The sequence below is a fragment of the Eulemur rufifrons genome, chromosome 20 (genome assembly GCF_041146395.1).
Source record: "Eulemur rufifrons isolate Redbay chromosome 20, OSU_ERuf_1, whole genome shotgun sequence".
In the NCBI taxonomy this organism is placed as follows: Eukaryota; Metazoa; Chordata; class Mammalia; order Primates; family Lemuridae; genus Eulemur; species Eulemur rufifrons.
The window spans coordinates 51,118,412-51,137,532 of record NC_091002.1 but is presented as its reverse complement, the minus strand read 5'-3'; the positions used below and the strand labels follow the sequence as shown (position 1 = coordinate 51,137,532).

Genomic DNA, 19,121 nt, shown 5'->3' with positions numbered 1-19,121 from the left:
ACGTGGCCGGGCCACCGTTTGTTCCCACTCCCTGTCCAGGTGGGGAGACGATGAACACAGCTCCTGGGCTGTGCAGCAGCTGAGCGGCTGCCCCCCGAGACTCATCGCTTTTGCTCCGTCCCTGGCACTGCCCCTCAGCATGGCTGCCCTCTGCTGACCAGCCTGGAGCAGGAAGCCCACACCCGAGCACCTCGTGGGGCAGATGCTGGCAGGGGGCTTTGCCTGTCCTGCAGCCTCACAGCTCCTGCTGGGCCACCCTTACAAAGCCCGAACTGCAGATGAGGCCCTGGGCTCAGAGAGGTTGGGTAACTGGCCCAAGGTGGCCCAGCTCTCAAGGCACAGAGTCAGGATCCAAACCTGGCTGGGGCGGGGGTGGGGCAGGAGGCTCCGAGCTACAGGACCAAGCCCCCAGCCCGGCCCCAGACTCTGGAAGCTGCTCCAGGCTGGCTGAGGGTCAGCGCTGCTGGTGGGGACCCCTGACATGCGCACGCAAAGCCACGACAGCACATCACGTGGCCCCGCTCTCCCGCCACGCACACAGTACGCCCAGCCACACACAGACGAGAACACAGCCAAACACATCCCACACGTAAAGACACGCAGGAGAACACGCACGAGCTGCGGGCCATCAGGCTGACCACGTTCAAATGCACACGCTCACGCACCAGGGGTGTCTGAGCCCGTTCAGGCCACTACAGCCAAACACCCGAGGCAGGCGGCTTATACACAGCGAAACGTGCTTCTCACGGCGCCACGGCTGGAGTCCAAGGTCGAGGGCAGCAGATCCTCGGCTGCCGCGGGCCCACCGTGCGGCTCGTGGGCAGCTCCTTCTCCCTATGACCCCGGGCGGACAGGGTGAGTCTCCCTGCGGCCTCTCTCACGAGGGCCCTGACCCCATCCCTGAGGCACAGCCCTCATGACCTCATCACCTCCTAACGCCACCCCCTCGGGGGAGGTTTCAACATGGGAACCCGGGGGGACACAGCAAAACATTCAGTCCACAGTAAAAAACAAGCTCACGTGTGCACACACACACACACACGCACACACACACAGCAGCGCACACACACCTCTCACCAAGGGCCCAGCCAGGAGGGGCAGGCAGGCCGTGCACAGGCCTCGACCAAGCCCCAAAGTCCGGCCGGAGCCTGGGGTGGCCATGCTGGCCGCGGCCCCCTCCTAAGAGCCGAGCCCTGGGGGGGGGGTGTCATTGTGGGGCCAGAGATGACCCAGTCCTCACCTGAGCCCAGGGCAGGCCACCAGCAGGGAGCAGGAAGTCCGTCCTCTGACCTCACCCGGCTGCTGGCCAGGATCCTGGGTCCTCCTGCCCTGGGCCCTGCACTGCCCAGGTCCACTCAGGTGCCCACGGCGGGACAGTGGCCCCGTGGACCCAGGGGCCCCTGCTTCTGTGCAGAGACGAAACAGGCTGAGGTGAGGACACGGCAGCGAGGCGGGGAGGGGAGAGGGGTCCTGGGGCAGAGACTGTGGCTGGGGGGAGTATGTAGGAGCGTGGCGTGGCCACGCGTGAGTGTGGCCACAGTGTTGGTGTCCAGATAACAAATGCGTCAAGCCTCAGTGCCCAGCTGCTCCAGCTACCCCAGGCAGGGCCAGCCCCAGCTCACTGTCACCGGGGCTCTGCCTGGCTGGGGCCACCCATCCTGCCCTGAGCCCCAGAGGTGCCCACTCACCTGGACCCCACAGACCTGGCAGACAGGGCAGACCGGGGCCCAGCCCCTGCCCGCCCCAGCAAGCAGAAGGCCGGCTCCCCCGGCGGGGGTGCTAGGCGGGGCCCCTTCCTGCAGCAGTTCCCAGAAGTCCCCTGAGCTCTGGCAGGGGCAGGCCTGTGCTCATCACTCTCAGCCGACAGGCAAGGAGACCGAGCCGGAAAGGGGAACTTGCCCTGCCCAAGGTCACCTGCGAGCCGGGCGTGAGCAGGAAAGGGGCTGCTCTGGGCAGAGCTCCCTCCTCCCTGCCACGGGGGCAAGACCAGCAGTCTGCGCCCTCCGGCCCCCCCCAGCGCCCCTGACTGCCCCCCCTGCCCTCCCCAGCCCAGGCCCCGCGTCCAGGGCCCCAGAGCAGCTTGTCCTTGTTTGGCGCTTGGCTCCAGCCCGCAGCCCAGGCCACGAGGTAATCGCGGGAAACAATCCCATCTCTATGTGGCTGCAGCCCGACCTGTCGGGCCACTCTCTGTGAGATGGCAGAACCTGCTGGGCCGCTCCGGGCAGTCTCTGCCTCCTTTCTGCTCCTGGCTGGGAGAATCGAAAACCTGTCAAGCGGGTTTGGCCAAAATTATGTCTTGTTGCCTGTGCAAGTTCACACACTGCTCACTTCTGTCTGGCGGAGAGCGCTGGGGGCTCCGCACAGAGGGCGGCCAGGGCCAGGCGGGAGAGGGGCCGCGTGAGTACCGGGGTCGCAGGGCCAGGCAGCTGGAGCAGCAGGTGCCGGGGGCGCGGGGGGGTGCTCACCATGGAGGCTGAGGCCCGGCGAGGCCCCCTGTGAGGGGAGGCGGGGCAGGTGGGGCTGCACACGCTCCCCCGTGGGGCGGCATGCGGGTGCCTGGTCCTGGCTGGGGACCACGCGTGTAGGAGGGCTCGGCGAAGAGAGGTGTGGTTGGCTCAGGGGCCCAGGGCCACCAGGAATGGGCTGGTGGCCACACACTCGGCCTGGACCTGCCCCGGCCCAGGCCCTTGAGAGGTGGCAGCAGGTGCAGCTGGGGGGGTGAGGGGTGGCACATGGGTGGGCACACGCTGCCCTCAGCTCAGTGCCCGTGGGAGGCAATGACAAACGAGGGCCCTGCTCACCGCCCCCCACCCCCCAGCCAGGCTCAGGGAGGCAGCCCCAGGGTGGCAGCGGCGGGAGGGCGGGAGCGGCCCATCCTTGAGGAGTCAGGTTGCAGGGCTCGGGGTTACCTGAGCTGCAAAGTGACACCTGCCTCGTTCCTCCCGCTTGTGTGCACAAACATGTAGGGGGGGCCATGTGCATGGGATACACAAGTGTGCGTGTGTGCAGAGGCACATGCGTGTGCAGCTGTCCCTGGGCCCGTGCCGAAGCTGCATGCACAGCCGGTGAGGCACGGCTGACACTCGGTGCTCGTTTGCCAGAATGTGCACAAATGTGTGTTTCTCTGAGTTGGGATGTTGTCGCTGTCTGTGTGTGTGGGTGTGGGTGTCACACGTGTGCACATGCCTGTTGTGGGTCTGTGTGTCTGGCCAATGTCAGAAACTGCCCTGGCAGACACCTCTCTGGACGTGGTTCACCACCCCTGAGCTGGCCCAGGGGGTGGCCAGGAGGCCTGTTTGTGCCTGGCTATGTCCCTTGCAAGATGGAGATCGTGGACAGGTGACATCTCTGAGCCTCGGATTCTTCAGCTACAAAACAGGGGTTGCCAAGGCCACACCAGGGGAGAGTGTGGCTGTGCCGGTGCACGGGTGAGCCACTGCACACGGGGCTCCTCTCAGGTGCCCGGCACGGGGCGCTGGAGGCAGCTTCAGCCCCAGGCTGGCCCCAGCCACCTGTCACAGGGTCTGTCTGACATTGGAGCACCCACCAGGTGCCAAGAGCCCTGACAACCAAGGTGGCACAGCCTCCTTCCCGCCTCTGGGAGCCTGGGTCAGTGCTCACCACCCATCTGTTATACAGTTAGGGAAACTGAGGCACGCCCCAGCAAATAACCTGACCAAAGTCTCCAGGGGAGAGGCTTTGCGCATTACTGCGTAGGGTAGGAGTAGGCTCAGGGGCAAGCCAGACCCGGGGTGAAACCCTGCGTCCACCTGCCCGCCTGTGGCCTGACTGGGTGCCCAGACCTGTAGCGTGGGAGGATCAGCACCTCCTCAGGCCAAGTGGGCTCCGACCGCACACGTCTGCAGAGCCGGGCAGGCGGGAGGGGCTCCACAGAACCTCGTGCCACAGCAGCTCAGGGGCTCTGATGGCACCTGGCCCCGAGTGGGGGGCAGGAGGCAGGTGGAGGAGGGGCCCCTTGGGGACTGAGTGTCACGGTGAAGACGGCAAGTCAGGGAGCCACTCTGAGCTTGGCTTCCGTGGCGACACCGGGAGGGTTTTAGTGCCCCTGCGGGCAGGAAAAGCCCCGGTGTGGTGCTCAGCACACCACGGGCACCAGGGCGACAGCAGCCACTGCCACGGCCACTGCTGTGGTCGTCACCACTTTTATGGACAGGTGGACAGTGAGACAGGTGGACAGAACAGGGTCCAGCCCAGCACGCCTCCCCGAGGTCCTGCTGGAGGGCAGGTGGCCAGGGGTGGGGCAGCCAGCCCAAGCAGACACCCCGGAAGCCCCAGGGCCCAGGCAGGCTCCTCGGGTCAGCACCCTGGGAGGAGCAGGGAGCTGGTGCTGCGGTCCCCTCGCCCGCATGTGGGGCCAGATGGTGCCTCCCCTGGGCACGGCCACCAGGACCCCGTGGACCTGAAGTGAGTCCACAGGGAGCGACTACCCCAAGATGTCAGCGTCGTCACTGCTGGAACCCCAGACCTCTGCCCTGACTTGGGAAGGGCTTGCGTCCTCCTGCAAGAGTCTCTGTGGCAACGGGACATGGACTTGTCACCTGTGGTCCAAGTTGCCTTGCCATGTCCCATCCCAGTCCTGGGTCCCCCAGGAAAGGAGGGGCTCCCAGCAGGACACCCCCCTTCCCTCTCAGGTGCAGACACCCACGCACCCTGCCTCAGGGCCCTGCGCCTGCCGCCCCTGCCCAGAGAGCAGGTCCTGGGGGGCCTTGCCAGGAGCAGCCAGGCAGGGCCTGCAGGGTGGTCTGGGGCAGAGGGAGCCCTGGCACCCGCCACTCTGGCCTCCACACCATGGTGGCTTCGCTGGGCACGAGGCCCACCTCCCGTGCAAACACGGAGCCTGTGCAGGCCTCTCTGGGCCCACGGGCACCATGGGCTCCCTTGGGCAGCTCCTTTACGGGCGTCGGCGCAGCCCACACAGCGGGCACCGGGGCTGGGGAAGAGCTGCCCGTCGGGCAGGTCTGGGTGGAATTTCAGGAGCTGCGGCTCAGCCCCTTTCCAGCCCTCCTTGGCCCGACCTACCGCAGCCTAGGCCCACGGAGGACCCCGCTCAGAGTCCTACCTCCCAGGGCCCCTCAGCAGGGTGAGGCCAGCACAGCCTGGCACATCAGGGCCTCGGAGGGAACCGTCCCTGGTCCACACAGGGAGAACACGTCCCAGCCCCCACTTCCCCAGGCAGGTGGCGGGATCTCTTTGAGCCTCAGTTTCCCCATCTGGAGAGTGGGCTCCTCGGGTTTCGACAAGATTAGATGCACGATCCTGAAACTCAGTGTATGTGAGCTCAGGAAGTGGCACTGATCCTGGCCGTGTGACCCGCGTCCCCACTCCAGCCCTGCTCCCCTCGGTCTCTAGAATCCAGCGTCGTGGTGGTGGCGAGGGCACCTTGACCAACAGCCCTCACCCACCAGACACAACCACCTGCCGTCACCCCCCCCCCGGCAGGCTCTGGGGGCATCTGGGAGCCCAGGTGGGTCTAAGATACAAGTTTGGGGAGCCCCACCCTCTACCACGGCCCAGCCAGCACTGCCCAGCCGGTCCCCGTGGACACTGCAGTCACCCCAGGACACAGGCCCTCCCTCTGTCCCTGCTCCACAGCCCCGCTGCCCCAGCCAGGCACAGCCTCCAGAAGTCACAGCTTTGCCCTGTGCTAGACACTTAACCACGGGTGTGAGGGCCTCCCAGCCACCATCCTCACCCCAGGCCCCGTGGCTTCTCCTGGCAGGGGCGCCCCTCCCAGCCCCACCCCAAAGGCACCCCAACTTCCAGCAGCCTACAGTGGTGGTGGCTCCTTCTGCATCTGTTGTCCCCTCGCGTCTGGCTCGTGTCACTTGGCTTTACATTGCGGTGGGCGCTGGGCTCTGGGCTACATGGCAGCCTGTCCTCCTGCCGGGGGAAGGACATGCCGCCATGGGTCTGGGGGCTCTGGTTTGGGACCATCCTGCACAGTCCTGCTACTGAACAGCCTTTGAAAATGCAAAGGAGGCGGGCGGGTGTCTCACACTGGTGGTCCCAGCACTGTGGGAGGCTGAGACAGGAGGATCGCTTGAGGCCAGGAGTTTGAGACCAGCCTGGGCAAAATAACAAGACCCCATTACTGCAAAAAATTTTTTTAAGAATTAGCTGAGCATGGTGATGAGGCGCCTGCAGTCCCAGCTACTCAGGAGGCTGAGGCAGCATCGCTGGAGCCCAGGAGCTCAAGGCTGCAGTGAGCTGTGAGCGCACCACGGCACTCCAGCCTGGGTGACAGAGCGAGAACTTGTCTCAAAAAAGAAAGAAAAAATGCAAATGGGATTGTGTCCTCATCCCTGGGTGACCTGCTGGGGCCTGGCCGCAGTGAGGCCTTGGGCGTGGCTCGTGCGTCTGATGCAGGGATGGCCCAGCAGCTGCGAGAGTGCGCCCGGCGGGGCTGGGGGGCCAGGGAGGGGCTGGCACAGTGGTGCGTGTGGCACCAGGGGTGCAGCGGTCACGCACACACGCACACACACTGCCCCGGGCAGGACAGAAGGCAGCCTGACCGCGTGGGAACCCGCTCCTGTGCCGAGGTCAGCGTGGGGCTAACGGCCTCACAGAGGCCCGGCCGCCTGATCATCGGCCCAGCTGGGGCCAATCTTAGCGGGAGGGGGAAGGGGGTCCCCCACGGCCCCACAAGCTCAGTCCTCCCGGCCTCCTGCACAGGCTCTCCCCAGGTCATGGGGAACTGGGACAGGCCCCAGGGTCCCCAGGCCCAACCTCCAAGGACCCTGCATCCCCTTAATTCTGCCCTCAGGCTGTGGGACCCAGGTGTCCACGGCTGACCAAGCCCCCCCCCGCACCTGTGCACAGGGATGGCAAGTGGGCAGGGGGGCCGTGGCCAGGCGCCCCTCTGTGGACTGAGTCCTGCCCTTCCTGGGACCCTCCAGCCTCTCAGTAGGGGCCGACTTCCTTGGGCAGACAAGAGCTAGTGTGTTTGTGCGTGTGTCGGTATGTGTAAGTCCATGTGTCCATATGTCTGCATGTGTCTGTGCCAGCATGTATCTGTGCATGTCTATGACATTGTGTGTCCACATGTCTGAGCATCCATGTCTGCATGGCCATGTCTGTGTATCTGTGTCTGTGTGTATGTGCACGTCTGTCTGCATGTGTGTCTATGTACCTGTGCTGTATGTGTACATGTGTGCTGTATATGTGCATGCGTGTCTATGCATGTGTGTTATGTGCGGTGGCATGTGGTGTGTGTGATGTGTGCACGTGTGCACGTGTGGTGTGTGTGGACCTGCTGTCTCTGTGCATGTGTACATGCATGACCTTGCTGAGTAGAATCCTGAAGCCTCGCACCACACTATCTGCACCTGCCTGGGGGGTTCCGGGTCCTGCGGCCCGACCTCGGCGGGGCAGCCCCCCAGCACGGCGTGGGTTCCGTCACACAGGCCATGCGCCTCCCGTGCTGGGCTCTACAGCCCACAGTCCCTTCCCAAGCCAACCTCTCCCCACGTCCTCCCCTGCAGGCTGGCAACAGAGGGCAGGAGGGGTCCCCACACCCCAGCAGTGGGCGGGGCCATGGAGAGCTTCACGGAGTCGCTGAACAGGCTGAAGGAGACCCACGAGAAGGAGGTCCTGGGTGAGTGGCTGGGGCGGCACTGGGCTGGGGCGGAGTCCCCAGCCCCCATCTCCACAGGTGGCCCCGAGGCCAGGCCAGGGCCCTCCCGCACGTCACGGCCAACTTTCACCAAGTCTGGGGCCCCCATCTTTCTGGCCCAGGAAGGGGCGTCCTGAGCCCAGGCCCAGAGCTGCACAGTGGCACCTGCGGCACCCTGCCCTCTGCTGAAGGGTCCCCAGATCACGGCTCCAGGGTGTGGCCCCAAGGGGCGGCACGCTCCAAGGTTGCCACCCACACCGCATGGCGCCTGCCATGCCCATCCGGTCCCTGCCGTGTCCTCCCAGAGGGCTGGCCTGCAGCCAGGCAGAAAAGAGAGCTGGCAGCCCCGGCCCGGGGACCCCTCGCCCAGGGCAGGGCCTCGGCGCATCCCAGCGGAGGCTGCAACTTCCAGGAATAGGAGCACGTGGCTCCTGGGACCCGTCCAGAGTAGTTCAAGGCACAGAGCTGAAGTTCTCTTCCCCAGGGCCTGCCCCAGGCCTCACACTCCTGCCCAATCCCCCACAGGGACACAGCTGCAGCCCCCTCCAACCGCCCACTCCAGGGCCAGGGCCAGCCCCTCCCTGGGCCCTTTCCAAAAAGCACCCACGCCCACCCAAGGCCCAAAGGTCCTGTGGCTGCTTCCTGAGCAACCGGGAGTGGTGGGGCTGCTTGGGCAAGACCCCACGCCTCCCCCAGCCCCAGGCTAGCCCGGCCGAGCCGCACCCCAAAGATGTAGCAAGGAGAGGTCTGAGGAGTCTGCCCCACAGCCCTTCATTTCGACCGACACCAGCCGCACCCCAAGGCCCCTCTCAGCCTCTCTGCCCTTCCCGGGTGGCTGGTGCCTTCCCGTACCGGGGTCCCTACCAACCTCCCGGCAGATGCCAGGGCCAGAGCCCCCAGGGGGAGGGAGAGACACTGGGCACAGGCCACAGGGTCTCAGGCAGCCCCAGAGGCCGGAGCGCAGCAGCAGGAGGGGCACAGGCGGGGCCCCCAGCAGGGCGGCCTCCAGCGTCAGGCAGTGCCTCACCGGGGCAGGTGGGTGGGGTCTGGAGAGCCCCCTCGTGGCAGCCGGGGCAGGGGCTGCTGCAGGCAGAGGTGGCCGCGGGGCCTGACCTCCCTCCCTTCTGCTCGCTCTGCCAGGCCTGCAGAACAAGCTTCTGGAACTGAACTCAGAGAGGTGCCGGTGAGTGGGGCCAGGCCGGGCCCAGTGAGAAACAGAGGCAAGGAGAGCCCCTCCCAGGGGCCACGACCACTCAGGTCACCCCCCAAGCCCGCAGGGCGCCAGCACTGCCAATGCAGGAGGGGAAGTTGGGCCTTGGCACAGGGCCGGGGTGAGTCACTTGTGCAAGGCCACAGCGAGCAGGCGTGGAGGCAGGACTGGGACCCGGGTGCGCTGGCCTCGAGGGGTGTCCAGCCCTGCACTCGGGGTGTCCAGCCCTGCACTCGGGGTGTCTCCCGCCCCAGGGTCACCGTCAGAGTATCAGCAATAACACTCGCCGTGAGGCATTCAGACGTGGTCACACCTGATCACACGCGGCCTGAGGGCGGCTCCCGTGTTCCCATGTCACAGACCGGGCTGTGGCTAACGTGGCACAGGGACAAGACAGAAGTCACAAAGTGGCACACAAATGACTCAAGTTAGGGGGCACCTGCTTCCAGGGCAAGGCCCCACAGTGAGGCGCACAGAGCAGGACCCGGCCCCAAACCAAGCCTGTGGGGTGCCAGGCAGAGCTGGGCCTCAGGCTGCACAGTGGGGACAGCGTGTGGCTTCCCGGCCAGAGCGGGCCCCACCTCGCATGTGCTGCCACAGGGACGCGCAGAGGCTCGAGGAGCTCTTCGCCAAGAACCACCAGCTCCGGGAGCAGCAGAAGGCGTTGAAGGAAAACCTGCGGGTGCTGGAGAACAGGTGGGCAGGGCCGCCTGGCAGCCCACTCAGGCCGGTGGGCTCGGGGAGGGGAGACGGCAGGGTTCCTTGGAATGAGTTTGGGAAACTCCAGGGCAAACTAAACCAAGCAGGTTTCTCCACTGCAGGACTTCTCAGAGCCTTAAGTAAATTGCATTTTCAAGATTTCTCCCAAACTCAGTTGAACATGGGACACTTAGTCCACAGGGTGGCGAATAGGCCTGGGGTTCCACAGCACACTGTCTGGGAAAGGCAGGGGCACACTCTGGCGCTGGCCTCAGTTTCCCCCTCAGAGCAACCTCACCTCCCCGTCCCCACAGGCTGCGGGCTGGCCTGTGCGACCGGTGCATGGTCACCCAGGAGCTGGCCAGGAGGAAGCAGCACGAGTTCGAAAGCTCCCACCTGCAAAGCCTGCAGCACATCTTCATCCTCAGTGAGCTGCCGCAGACCCTCGGGGTCCCTCCGGGGGGCCGGGTTCAGCCCCACGCGGGGTCACAGGGAAGGGGGGCAGGCAATCCAGCCCCGTGACACTGGGGGACACCCCAGACCCCCATTTGCAGACAAATGGAACAAAGCCACTGCCGGCCCCATGTGTCCCCACCGCCATTCATCTGGCTGGTTTCCCCGCCGTGATGAGGAAGGGTCCCGCAGAGGCCCGGGTCCCACTGGTCCTACCGATGACCGAGGACCAGCTCCCTGTCCCTTGGGAGAAGCCCAAGGGACACGCATGGGGGCTCCCAGCACTTTCCACAACCTCGAGGCTGGCGCTGCTTACTCAGTAACAGCCAGCCCTCCACTCACGCGGCAAGCATTTATGGGGCACCTGCTGTATGCCAGGCCCCAGGCAGAGTGCTGGGGACACCGCTGGGAACAAGAGCAGGAGGGGGGCCCTGGTGCTGCGAGGACCCCCCGCCCCACCCTGCTGCCCTCCCCGGCTGCCGCCACGACCCCTGACCCCTGCCTCTTGCAGCTGGCGAGATGAACGGGCTGAAGGAGGAGAACGAGGCCTTGAAGGAGGAGGTGAAGCGGCTTCGGGGCCTGGAGTAAGTAGGAGGGGCCAGGCCGGACACCCCAATCCCCCGGTGCCCACTGCACAGCCACTCGGCACACATCCACGGGAAGCAGTAACGGTGGCGCCGCGGGCAGTGCTGGAGAGCGGGTCTCCCCCAGAGGCAGCTTGGCCCCAGGCGGGTGCCCTGCCCCGCCTCACCCCCTGCCTCTGCCTCCCCCCAGAGACAGGCCCAAGCCCCTGGCCAGGGAGCGCACCTCGGACCCCCCCTCACCCTTGCGCCTCCCCTCCCCCGGCACCTGGAAGGCCATCACCGAGAAGCCACCAGGAGGCCCCAAGGAGGCTGAGGAAGACCACCTGGGCACAGGTCTGTCTGTGAGGTGAAGGTGCTGTGGGGACCCAGAGAGGCAGGGGGCTGGGCCCCCGGGGAGCGTGGAGCCCTCTGGCCAGTGCTGAGCACACCTGAGGGCCTCCCCAGCTCTCAGCACGGTTTCTCCTTCCACAGAGAAGCCGGCGGGGCCCAGGACACCTCCAGTGGCCAAAATCTCCCCGGGTGCCAACCTGCCTGAGCCTCGGGCCCCAGACCTGGTAAGGGCCAGGGAGCCGGAGCCCACCACACTCAGCCGGGCCAGCCCCTCACAGGAGGCTGGCAGCTGAGTCCCTGTCCTTTGTGCAGGGTGGGGACCACTGCTCTCCCTTTGACGTGGGTGGAGGTCTCGAGGCCCGGGGGTGGGGGGTGACCTGCCCAGGCTCATGCCGAGAGCCCGGGCAGAGCAGGAGCAGCCCTGGGCAGGGGGCAGATGGCGGCGGCTGTCCCCCCAGGCTGACCCCGCCCCTGTGCAGAGCCCCCAGCGCATCTCCAACCAGCTGCACGGGACCATCGCGGTGCTGCGGCCTGGGTCCCGGGCCTGCCTGGCCGAGCGTGGCTCCACCAATGGGACGCCCCCGCCGCCGCCCGCCGGAAGCAGCCCCCCCAGCCCGACGTACGAGCACAGCCTCCCCCTGGATAGGTAAGGGCCCCGCCCACCACGGCCACCAGGAGCACCCTCAGCTGAGCTCCCATTCCAGACTCCGGTCCTGGCCAGGGGCCAGCAGCCCACGAAATCCTGCTGCTCACCCCGCTGGGAACCCTGCTTGTCCTGGCGTGGCTTTGTCTGGGTGCCCTGCCTGTAGTGGCATTCCCGCCAGGCCAGGGCGCAGGGCAGGCGGCAGGCTGCAGCCTTTGGAAGCGCTGTCAGAGGGGCCTGCAGGGCCTCCGTCTCCTGTCTGGGAACATGGGGCGTCGCGGTGGGCGGAGGCGGACTGGGCACCCCAGGGCAGGAGCAGGTATTCCACGGATGCTCCTGGGAGTAGGATGTAGAGCGTCCTGCCAGGAAGCGGCAGAGGCCGCTGTGGCCAGGCCCCTCCTCGGAGCCCAGACCCCAGCCCACCTCAGGCCAGGGTGACAAGCGCCCACACAGCATGGCCTCCAAAGCGGGGGCCCAGGTGCCTACCCCTCCTCACTGCCTGCCTGTGACCTTGGCGCTCGCTTCCTCTCTCTGGGCTGTAGTTTCCCCACCTGTGAAATGGGGCACCTATCAGGGCCACTCGGCCAGTCACCGCTAACCGCGGGCCACAGTCACCGGGCTTTTCCTCCTCACAGCTTCCTGCGGGCCTCCCGGCCATCCGCCGTGACCTGTGAGTCCCTGAAGCCCTCCCCTCAGGCCGAGCGCCTCTGCCTCCTGAACCACCGCCTGTCCCTGCACCTTCGGAGCCCCCACAGCCGCCCCCTGGCCCCTGCTGCAGCCCCTGGCGGCCCCCGGCTCCAGGGCCTGAAGGCCAGAGAGGCAGAGGCCTGGGAGGAGCCCACAGGCCTGCTGGGTCTGCCCAGCACCCTGGTGGGCATGCAGGACTCGCGGCTGGAGGGGGCTCTGCACCTGCTCCTGGCCCAGCAGCTGCGGGCGAGGGCGAGGGCGGGCGGTGCCAGACCGGGCGGCCCAGCTGCGCCTGGGGAGACCCAGCCCTCCCCCCCAGTCGGCTCAGACTCCGAAGGCCCCGAGAGCGAGGTGGCCAGGGCAGCTCCAGCCACAGCAGTCCTGTCTGGAGGGCGGCACCCACAGCCCCCAGGCCCAGGCTGCCCCAGCAGGAAGGAGGCCACAGCGGCACAGGACTATGCCCCGGACAAGCCCCTGGACCTCTCAGACCGGGGCCGCGGCCGGGATGCCCCCAAGCCGGCTGGCCAGCCCGGGTCCCTCAGCCCCACGATTGCTCACACTCCCAGCCCCGAGCCACCTACCCCGTCCGAAGCCCTGACTCACAGCCCCCAGGCACTCAGCAATGGCACCAAGGGGACCCGGGCGCCGGAGCTGGAAGAGCCCCCAGCTGTCACAGTAAGGAGCCCAGTCCTGTCCTCGCGTCCCCTCCATGTCCCCATCCCACCTCCTTTCCCCAAGGAGAAAGCGCATTGTACAGTTCACACTAGAAAGGGAAAGGCTGCCACCTGCTGCAGCCCACACGGGGTCCCGCAGGCGGTGGCCGGTGCTGAGCTGGGGGATGGGAAGTCCCCCCAATAAACTCAAGCCACTTACTTGCCTCCTCCAGGACCCCTCACAGCCACCCGCAGGGGCCCAGCCCAGCCTGCCCTGTCCTGGTGGGATGGAGGAGGAGGCCAGAGGAAGGCTTGATCCCGAGAGCCGCCCAGGTATGAGCCGCCCAGGTATGAGCAGCCGGGAGGTGGCGCCATGGTGGGGGCTGGGGGTGGGGGGAGGGGAGGCTCAGTGTCTGCAGGGAGGGCGTCTCAAGCCTCCACTCTGCCCTTTGGCCTGACTGGCCAGAGCCCGGTCTCGGGCCAGGGTCCTCCCACCTGCAGACACCAAGGAAGTGGGGGCCCCAGGCAGGTGCCTCTCGCCACACTCAGTGACCGGCAGAGCAGCTGAGCAATGGGGGCCGGCAGGCAGACAGTGAGCTCCCCGTTGCCAGTGACCAAGCCAGGGAAGGGTGTCCCAGCTGGTGGGGTCCACACACGGGATGTGGAGACACCAGGCCTGGGCTCAAACCCCAGTCTGCCCCTCACCAGCGAGTGCCCAGGGCAGGTTGCTTGGCCCTCGTGCCTCAGATCCTCATCTGCAAAGTTGTCTCCACCTGTCCCCGTCTGGCAGGCTTGGGAGCCTCTGGGGCTACCCGCCTGGCCTGACCCTACACCCTGCACCCTTCAGAGCCCAGCCAGGCCAGAGCGCAGAGGCCGGAGCTAGACGCACTGGACGAGTCAGACTCCTCAGACAGCGAGGTGGGTCCCTGGCCACACGCTGGGGCTGGGGGTCCTGGGGTGGCACTGCCCGGCGGGGGATGGGCACATTCCTTACTGTGACCACATCCCCTTCTACCCAGGGGTACCCGAGCTCCGAGGCCAGTGCCAATCCGAGCATGCCAGGGGAGGGGCCCAGGTGCGTCTGTGCCCAGGAGCACGGGCAGGGTCTGCCGCAGAAGAGGAAGCGGGACTCAGACCTGGGGGGCCAAGGTATGCAGCAGGGGCTGGGGTGGGCGCCGCAGCACCAGCCTCCCCCACGCCACCTCCCCTCCTGGCCACCTAGGGAGGGATCCTCAAGACAGTGGAAGCAAGACATGAAGCCCTCGCGCGGCTCCAGAACAGAACAGAGAGGGGTGGGCCTGGGGGTCCTGACCGCATAGCTCCTCCCGGTGCAGCCTGGGCCAGGTCCTCACCTGCAGGACGGGCTGGTACCAGGGCGCACATGAGATGCCAGTGGGGCAAGGGATGGGAGGTCCGAGCAGAGAGCTGGGGACAGTCACCATCACCATCCAGGGAGGGAGGGGCCTCCCAGTCCACAAGCCGCCCCCACCGAGAGGGGATGGGGTCCCTGGAACCCTCCTGTCCACCTCGGACAGGAGCAGCGGCAGAGGCGTGCGGTGTGTTTATTCCCGCTGGGGACCTGGGGGCCGCTCAAACGTCTGCCAGGGGCAGTGCCCTTGGGCTCGGCGCCCCCAATAAGGCCGGCAGGAGCCTCGGCCCTCGTCCGAGGGTGCCCAGACAGCCTCCCACTTCCTGTTCTGGGCAAAACAGCAGCTCCAGCAGGGCCTCCAGGAGCCCTCGAGAGCCTTTGAATGCTAAGCTAATAATTGCGAGGCTTTGTGTTTATCTAAGCAAGGCCCGCAACACGCAGGCTGGGCTGTGCCACCACAATGCGCCACTGTTGCCAGGAAGGTGACCGTGGCCTGTGTCTGCCTCAAGCAGCGGTGGAGAGGCCAGCACACCGGTCTCATTTTGAGGCACCTCCTGCTGTGGGCATGTGGACGTGGTCCTGGGTGGGGTGCAGCCCGCCAGGGTTCGCGCTATCACCCCTACCCTCCAACTAAGCCAAGCCAGCCCCCACCCCCTGTCCTCCCACCTGGGCCAGGGAAGGGGCAGCTGTGCTCCCGCTCCCGAGACTGCACTCTGGTAGTTGGTGAGGACAGGGCCTTAGGCTGGCGTGTGCCGGCCCCACCCTGCCAGGCAGGGCACCACTCAGCTCAGCGCCAGGGCCACCCCCCCAGAGTCCTGTGCCCAGAGACAGTGGGAAGTGGCATGCCTTTGAGCCTCACAGCCCTGCCCAGTGGTAGGATTGTCACTGTTTCACTGCGGGGGAAGTTGGGGACCAGAGAGGTGAAGAAACTTGCACAAGGTCACAGTGCTGGTAGTTGGAGTCAGGATTCGGACCTGACCTGTTCAACCCGGAACCTGAGCTCATTCTGCGCCAGAGGTGGGCCTGGGCCCAGCACGGTGGCAGGTCCCACCCAGGACCATCTCAGGGCCCAGGTGTCCCTCCCCTGCGGCCCCTACCCTAGCCCCAGCGCCTGGGAGAGGCCCACCGAGGCTCCGTGCGCACGTCCCACAAGCTCAGTTATCCAGTAGATCCTGCGCGCTCTGCACGGCAGCCAGGGAGGCGCCAGGCCAGGGCCCGTCTGCAGGGTTACACGCCTGGGGAGAGGGTCCTCCCCGCCACCAAATCCTCACCCTCAAGTGGGGCCACCCCTGGGTTTGTTTCTGTTAGGAATGTCACCAATGCAGGCTCTGGAGTGCACAGACGCTGCCCAAGAGGCCCTGGGTGACAGTGGAGTCGCTTGGAGGACAGGCAGGGTCACCGGGGCCACTGCCATGCCTCCGGCCTGACCGCAATCCACATCCCACAGCCTCCAAGAAGCCATCCCGAGGGAGAAGGAAACCAAGGGAGCCCCTGACCGCATCTGAGGGGCCCGGAAGCCCGAGCGATGCCCAGGACTGCAGCCCCTCCACCCACAGCAGCAGCTGGGAGGAGACCTAGCCACCAAGGTCACCGGCCCTGCCCAGAGGTGGCTCTCCACCTGACTGACCGCAGCCTGGACAGGCCACACACCGTGGGGGCTGCGTCCCGGCCTCACCCAGAGGGGCTGGGAGCGCTGAGATGGGGCCTCGGGCTGGTGTTGTGTTCCCTGCGTCTCCACCCGTCTCTGAAATGCCCTCCTGGCCCTGCGGCACCCTCAGCTCAGCACCTGCTCCCTTGGGACAGCGAGGACGGGAGGTAGGGATCGCTCAGGCTCCAGCCCAGCCCCGCCCTGCTGCGCGTGGGCAGCAGCCCCCTCCAAAAGGCAGCGGACCACACCGGCCTGCACCCTGCAGCTGGGGCCGCCCTGCCCGCCGGGTGCCAAGCCGCAGTCTCGAGCGCCCCCTCGTGGACTCCAGCAAACAGGCGGCCGGCAAAGGGGACAGAGGGAGATGGCGGGTGGTGGCACCCTTGCAGAGAGGGTCCCTAGGGAGCCGGAAAATAAACACGTGAAGAAGGACATGTGCACCTAGCAGGGCTGGGGTCAGAGGTCCCAAGAGTTGCTTGATGACGTCAGGGACCCAGAAGTTACTACCTTACAGGAAGGCAGAACAAAACCAGCTCCTCTGCCCAAGCAGAGTGTTAAAGGGACCAGAGCACCCTCTGGAAAGGGACTGGGAACAGCGACAGGGCACGTGCACCTGTTGGCTCGCCACTGACACACTCCTGAGCGCCTGGCCCCGAGTGTGCGACCGGCCCCTCCACCCCGGGCACAGCCACAGGGCAGCTTGCCCAGGACCCCCCCCCCCCCCGCCCCGTGGCACTCAGGATGTCTGCTCCCTGGGCCACTGCTGCCTGGGGAGGACGTGTCCCAAAGCCTCCAAGCTCTGGCAGGGAGCGCAAGCAGCAGATTCCGGGACCCAACCCCACCCTCGCACCCAGGAACTTACAAGGTCCTGTGTTGTGAGGAGCTCCCAGGAGTAATTTCTGGGCACATGAAGTCAGAGAACTGCCCCTTCCAGGGCAGAGACAGCAGGGCCTCAGCTGGGTGTCACCTCAGCTCTGCCCCACAGGCAAAGTAGCAGCAGCTCTGGATCACAGCCTGGGGGAGGGGTGGAGATGGGGAAGAGAGATTTGGGTTTTGAGGGATGAACAGGAGTGTTCCAAGTAGGCAAGGGGCAGAAGTGTTCTGGGAAGTTTGCTAAAATCAGAACTCTAGGAAAGTGGGCAAAAGATTAGGCAGAAAAGAGAGGTAGGGGCTATAGAGGGATGTCCAAAAGGGACGCTCAGGGTGCCAGGCCGAGGGGACAACTAGGACATCAACCTGAGGGCCAGATCTGCAGTCCAGGGTCATTCCTTACCACGCCCCCAGGGGCACGCAGACAGAGCTCTGCACTTGACACCTGGTAAGAGGCCAGGTGGGAGCCAAAGAAAACTCAGGAGCACACCTGTGGGTGATGAGGGCCCTCCCTGCCAAGCTGGGGCAGGGTGACCACAGTACCGAGATCGTGGGAGTGTAAAACTCCGTTGCCTGCAGGGAAGGCAGGATGTAGGCAGATGACTAGGCTGGGTGAGGCCTGGGCCAGACCGAGGGTGCAGGCCTGACCAACGGGCTCTGCTTCCCACCTGCTGCCTGCAGCCAGCCTGCCTGCTGGCCAGAGAGGCCAGAGACACTGAATTCCCGAGAGGGAAGTCCAGGGATGTGTGCGTGTGTGTGAGAGTGTGTGAAATCTCCCAGTTGTTAAAGGTTGCTCTGATATTTCCAAAATCAAATGAAACAAAAGCCGTGTGTCCCCGACCCATTGGCCTCCTGTGGCCAGGCTGGCTGGCGGCCACCGGCCGACACCCTAGGTGGGAGAGAAGCCTCTCGCTGCAGGAGCCTAGCAAGGAGTCCGCCAGACGGAGGGAGAAGCCCACACTCCTCCCCCAGCACCCCTGGGGCACCCTCAAAGCTCAGCATCGTGCCCACTGGCAAGAGGGAGCCAGCTCTGGGCCCAGCCCCACTCCTGCAGGCAGGCGAGCACGGACACTGCGCGGGCACTGATGGCTGACTCGCTCCCCAGCTCCGCGTCCTCCTGACACCAGTGTCTCCTCTAGCCACGTCTGTGGTCTGCCCCTTCCAGTCACAGCTACCAAGGATCCGGGGCCCAGCATGTGCACGCCCTGGGCTCAGCACTTGACAGTGCTGTCCTCACTCACACCTCCTTCAAGGAGCCCCGGGGCCCACAGTCACACCTCCACCTTGCGGAGGGATCTACAGCCAACACTACTCACCCCGTGTACACGGTGACGCCCAGGGAAGGACATGGGGCTGGAGCCCAGTCCTGGGAGCGGTTGGCAGGACACAGGCAATCCCCACCTTGCACGTGGGCCCCGCCCCCGAGTTCTACCTGACTGCCCACCTTCCCCAGGCCTGGCAGAGGCCCTGAAGGCCAGTTTGGAAGGGCAGAGGAGAGAGGGCGGGACTGGGCACTGGGTGAGCCCAGGTGAGAGGCGGGGAAGGGCCCTGGAGGTCAAGGGCCCCAGTGCAGTGGAGAGGGGATGACAGTGACACCCCTGTCTGGTGCCACCAGCCAGGTCACGCCCTTCCTTGCTGCTTGTCATGCCGCACCCCCACCAGTCGCTCCCCTGGGCTAGGGCCTGCCCTGGGCCCTGGCGGGGAGAGGCCAGAGGGCAGTGGCTGCGTCCTGACGGCTGAGCCTCTTCCATCCTGACGGCACCCTGGGGCCGCAGTCACTGCCGCCACTTTAACAAGCAAACCCAGGGCCAAGGCTGGACGGGCCACGCAGGTGGACACCGGGCCCTGCGCCCCCCAGGCACCGCTGGGCCCCTCCAGGCGCAGACAGGCTGGGGCGGGGGCGCCGGGGGGTTGGGGCGCCGGGCAGGGCTGAAACTGAGGCCTGGGCACGCGCGGGCTCAAGGTCACTTTGCAGCCAAGGGAGGTGCAGGACCTCCCGCGCCGCGATCCCAGGCCAGTGCCTTCCGCCGCAGACCCTTGGTCTCTCCGTCAGGGGGCAGCCAGGTGGCTCCGCCGGCGGCTCCTCCGGGCCCGCCGCGCACACGAAACGCCGCCCAGACACCCCGGACCGGGAAGTGCGCTGGGGCTTCGCCCACGCTGCCCGGGGCCGGAACCGTAAATGCGCGCTCGATGGAGGCTGCCGCGAACGCCTCCACCCAGCAGGGGGAACGGGGCGCCGGCTCGAACCCGGCTACGGGGAATCGAACCAGTGGGGAGACGCTTGGCTCGCGGCTTGCGGCCCCCTGGGGCGAGTCCAAGCGGTCTCTAGGACCCAGGGGAGCGGC

General features: G+C 66.4%; 1 protein-coding gene across 1 annotated transcript; it reads left to right on the top strand.

Moving 5' to 3' along the window:
• The first annotated feature begins 7,554 nt into the window (after positions 1 to 7,554).
• RBBP8NL (RBBP8 N-terminal like) lies at positions 7,555 to 15,839 on the top strand. The gene is given in 15 exon segments (XM_069496236.1): positions 7,555 to 7,615; positions 8,774 to 8,816; positions 9,444 to 9,539; positions 9,857 to 9,969; positions 10,507 to 10,579; positions 10,770 to 10,916; positions 11,031 to 11,133; positions 11,389 to 11,555; positions 12,188 to 12,914; positions 13,126 to 13,215; positions 13,218 to 13,257; positions 13,567 to 13,584; positions 13,740 to 13,821; positions 13,923 to 14,041; positions 15,709 to 15,839. Coding segments are annotated over 15 exon segments (2,010 nt in total).
• The last annotated feature ends 3,282 nt before the right edge of the window (positions 15,840 to 19,121 follow it).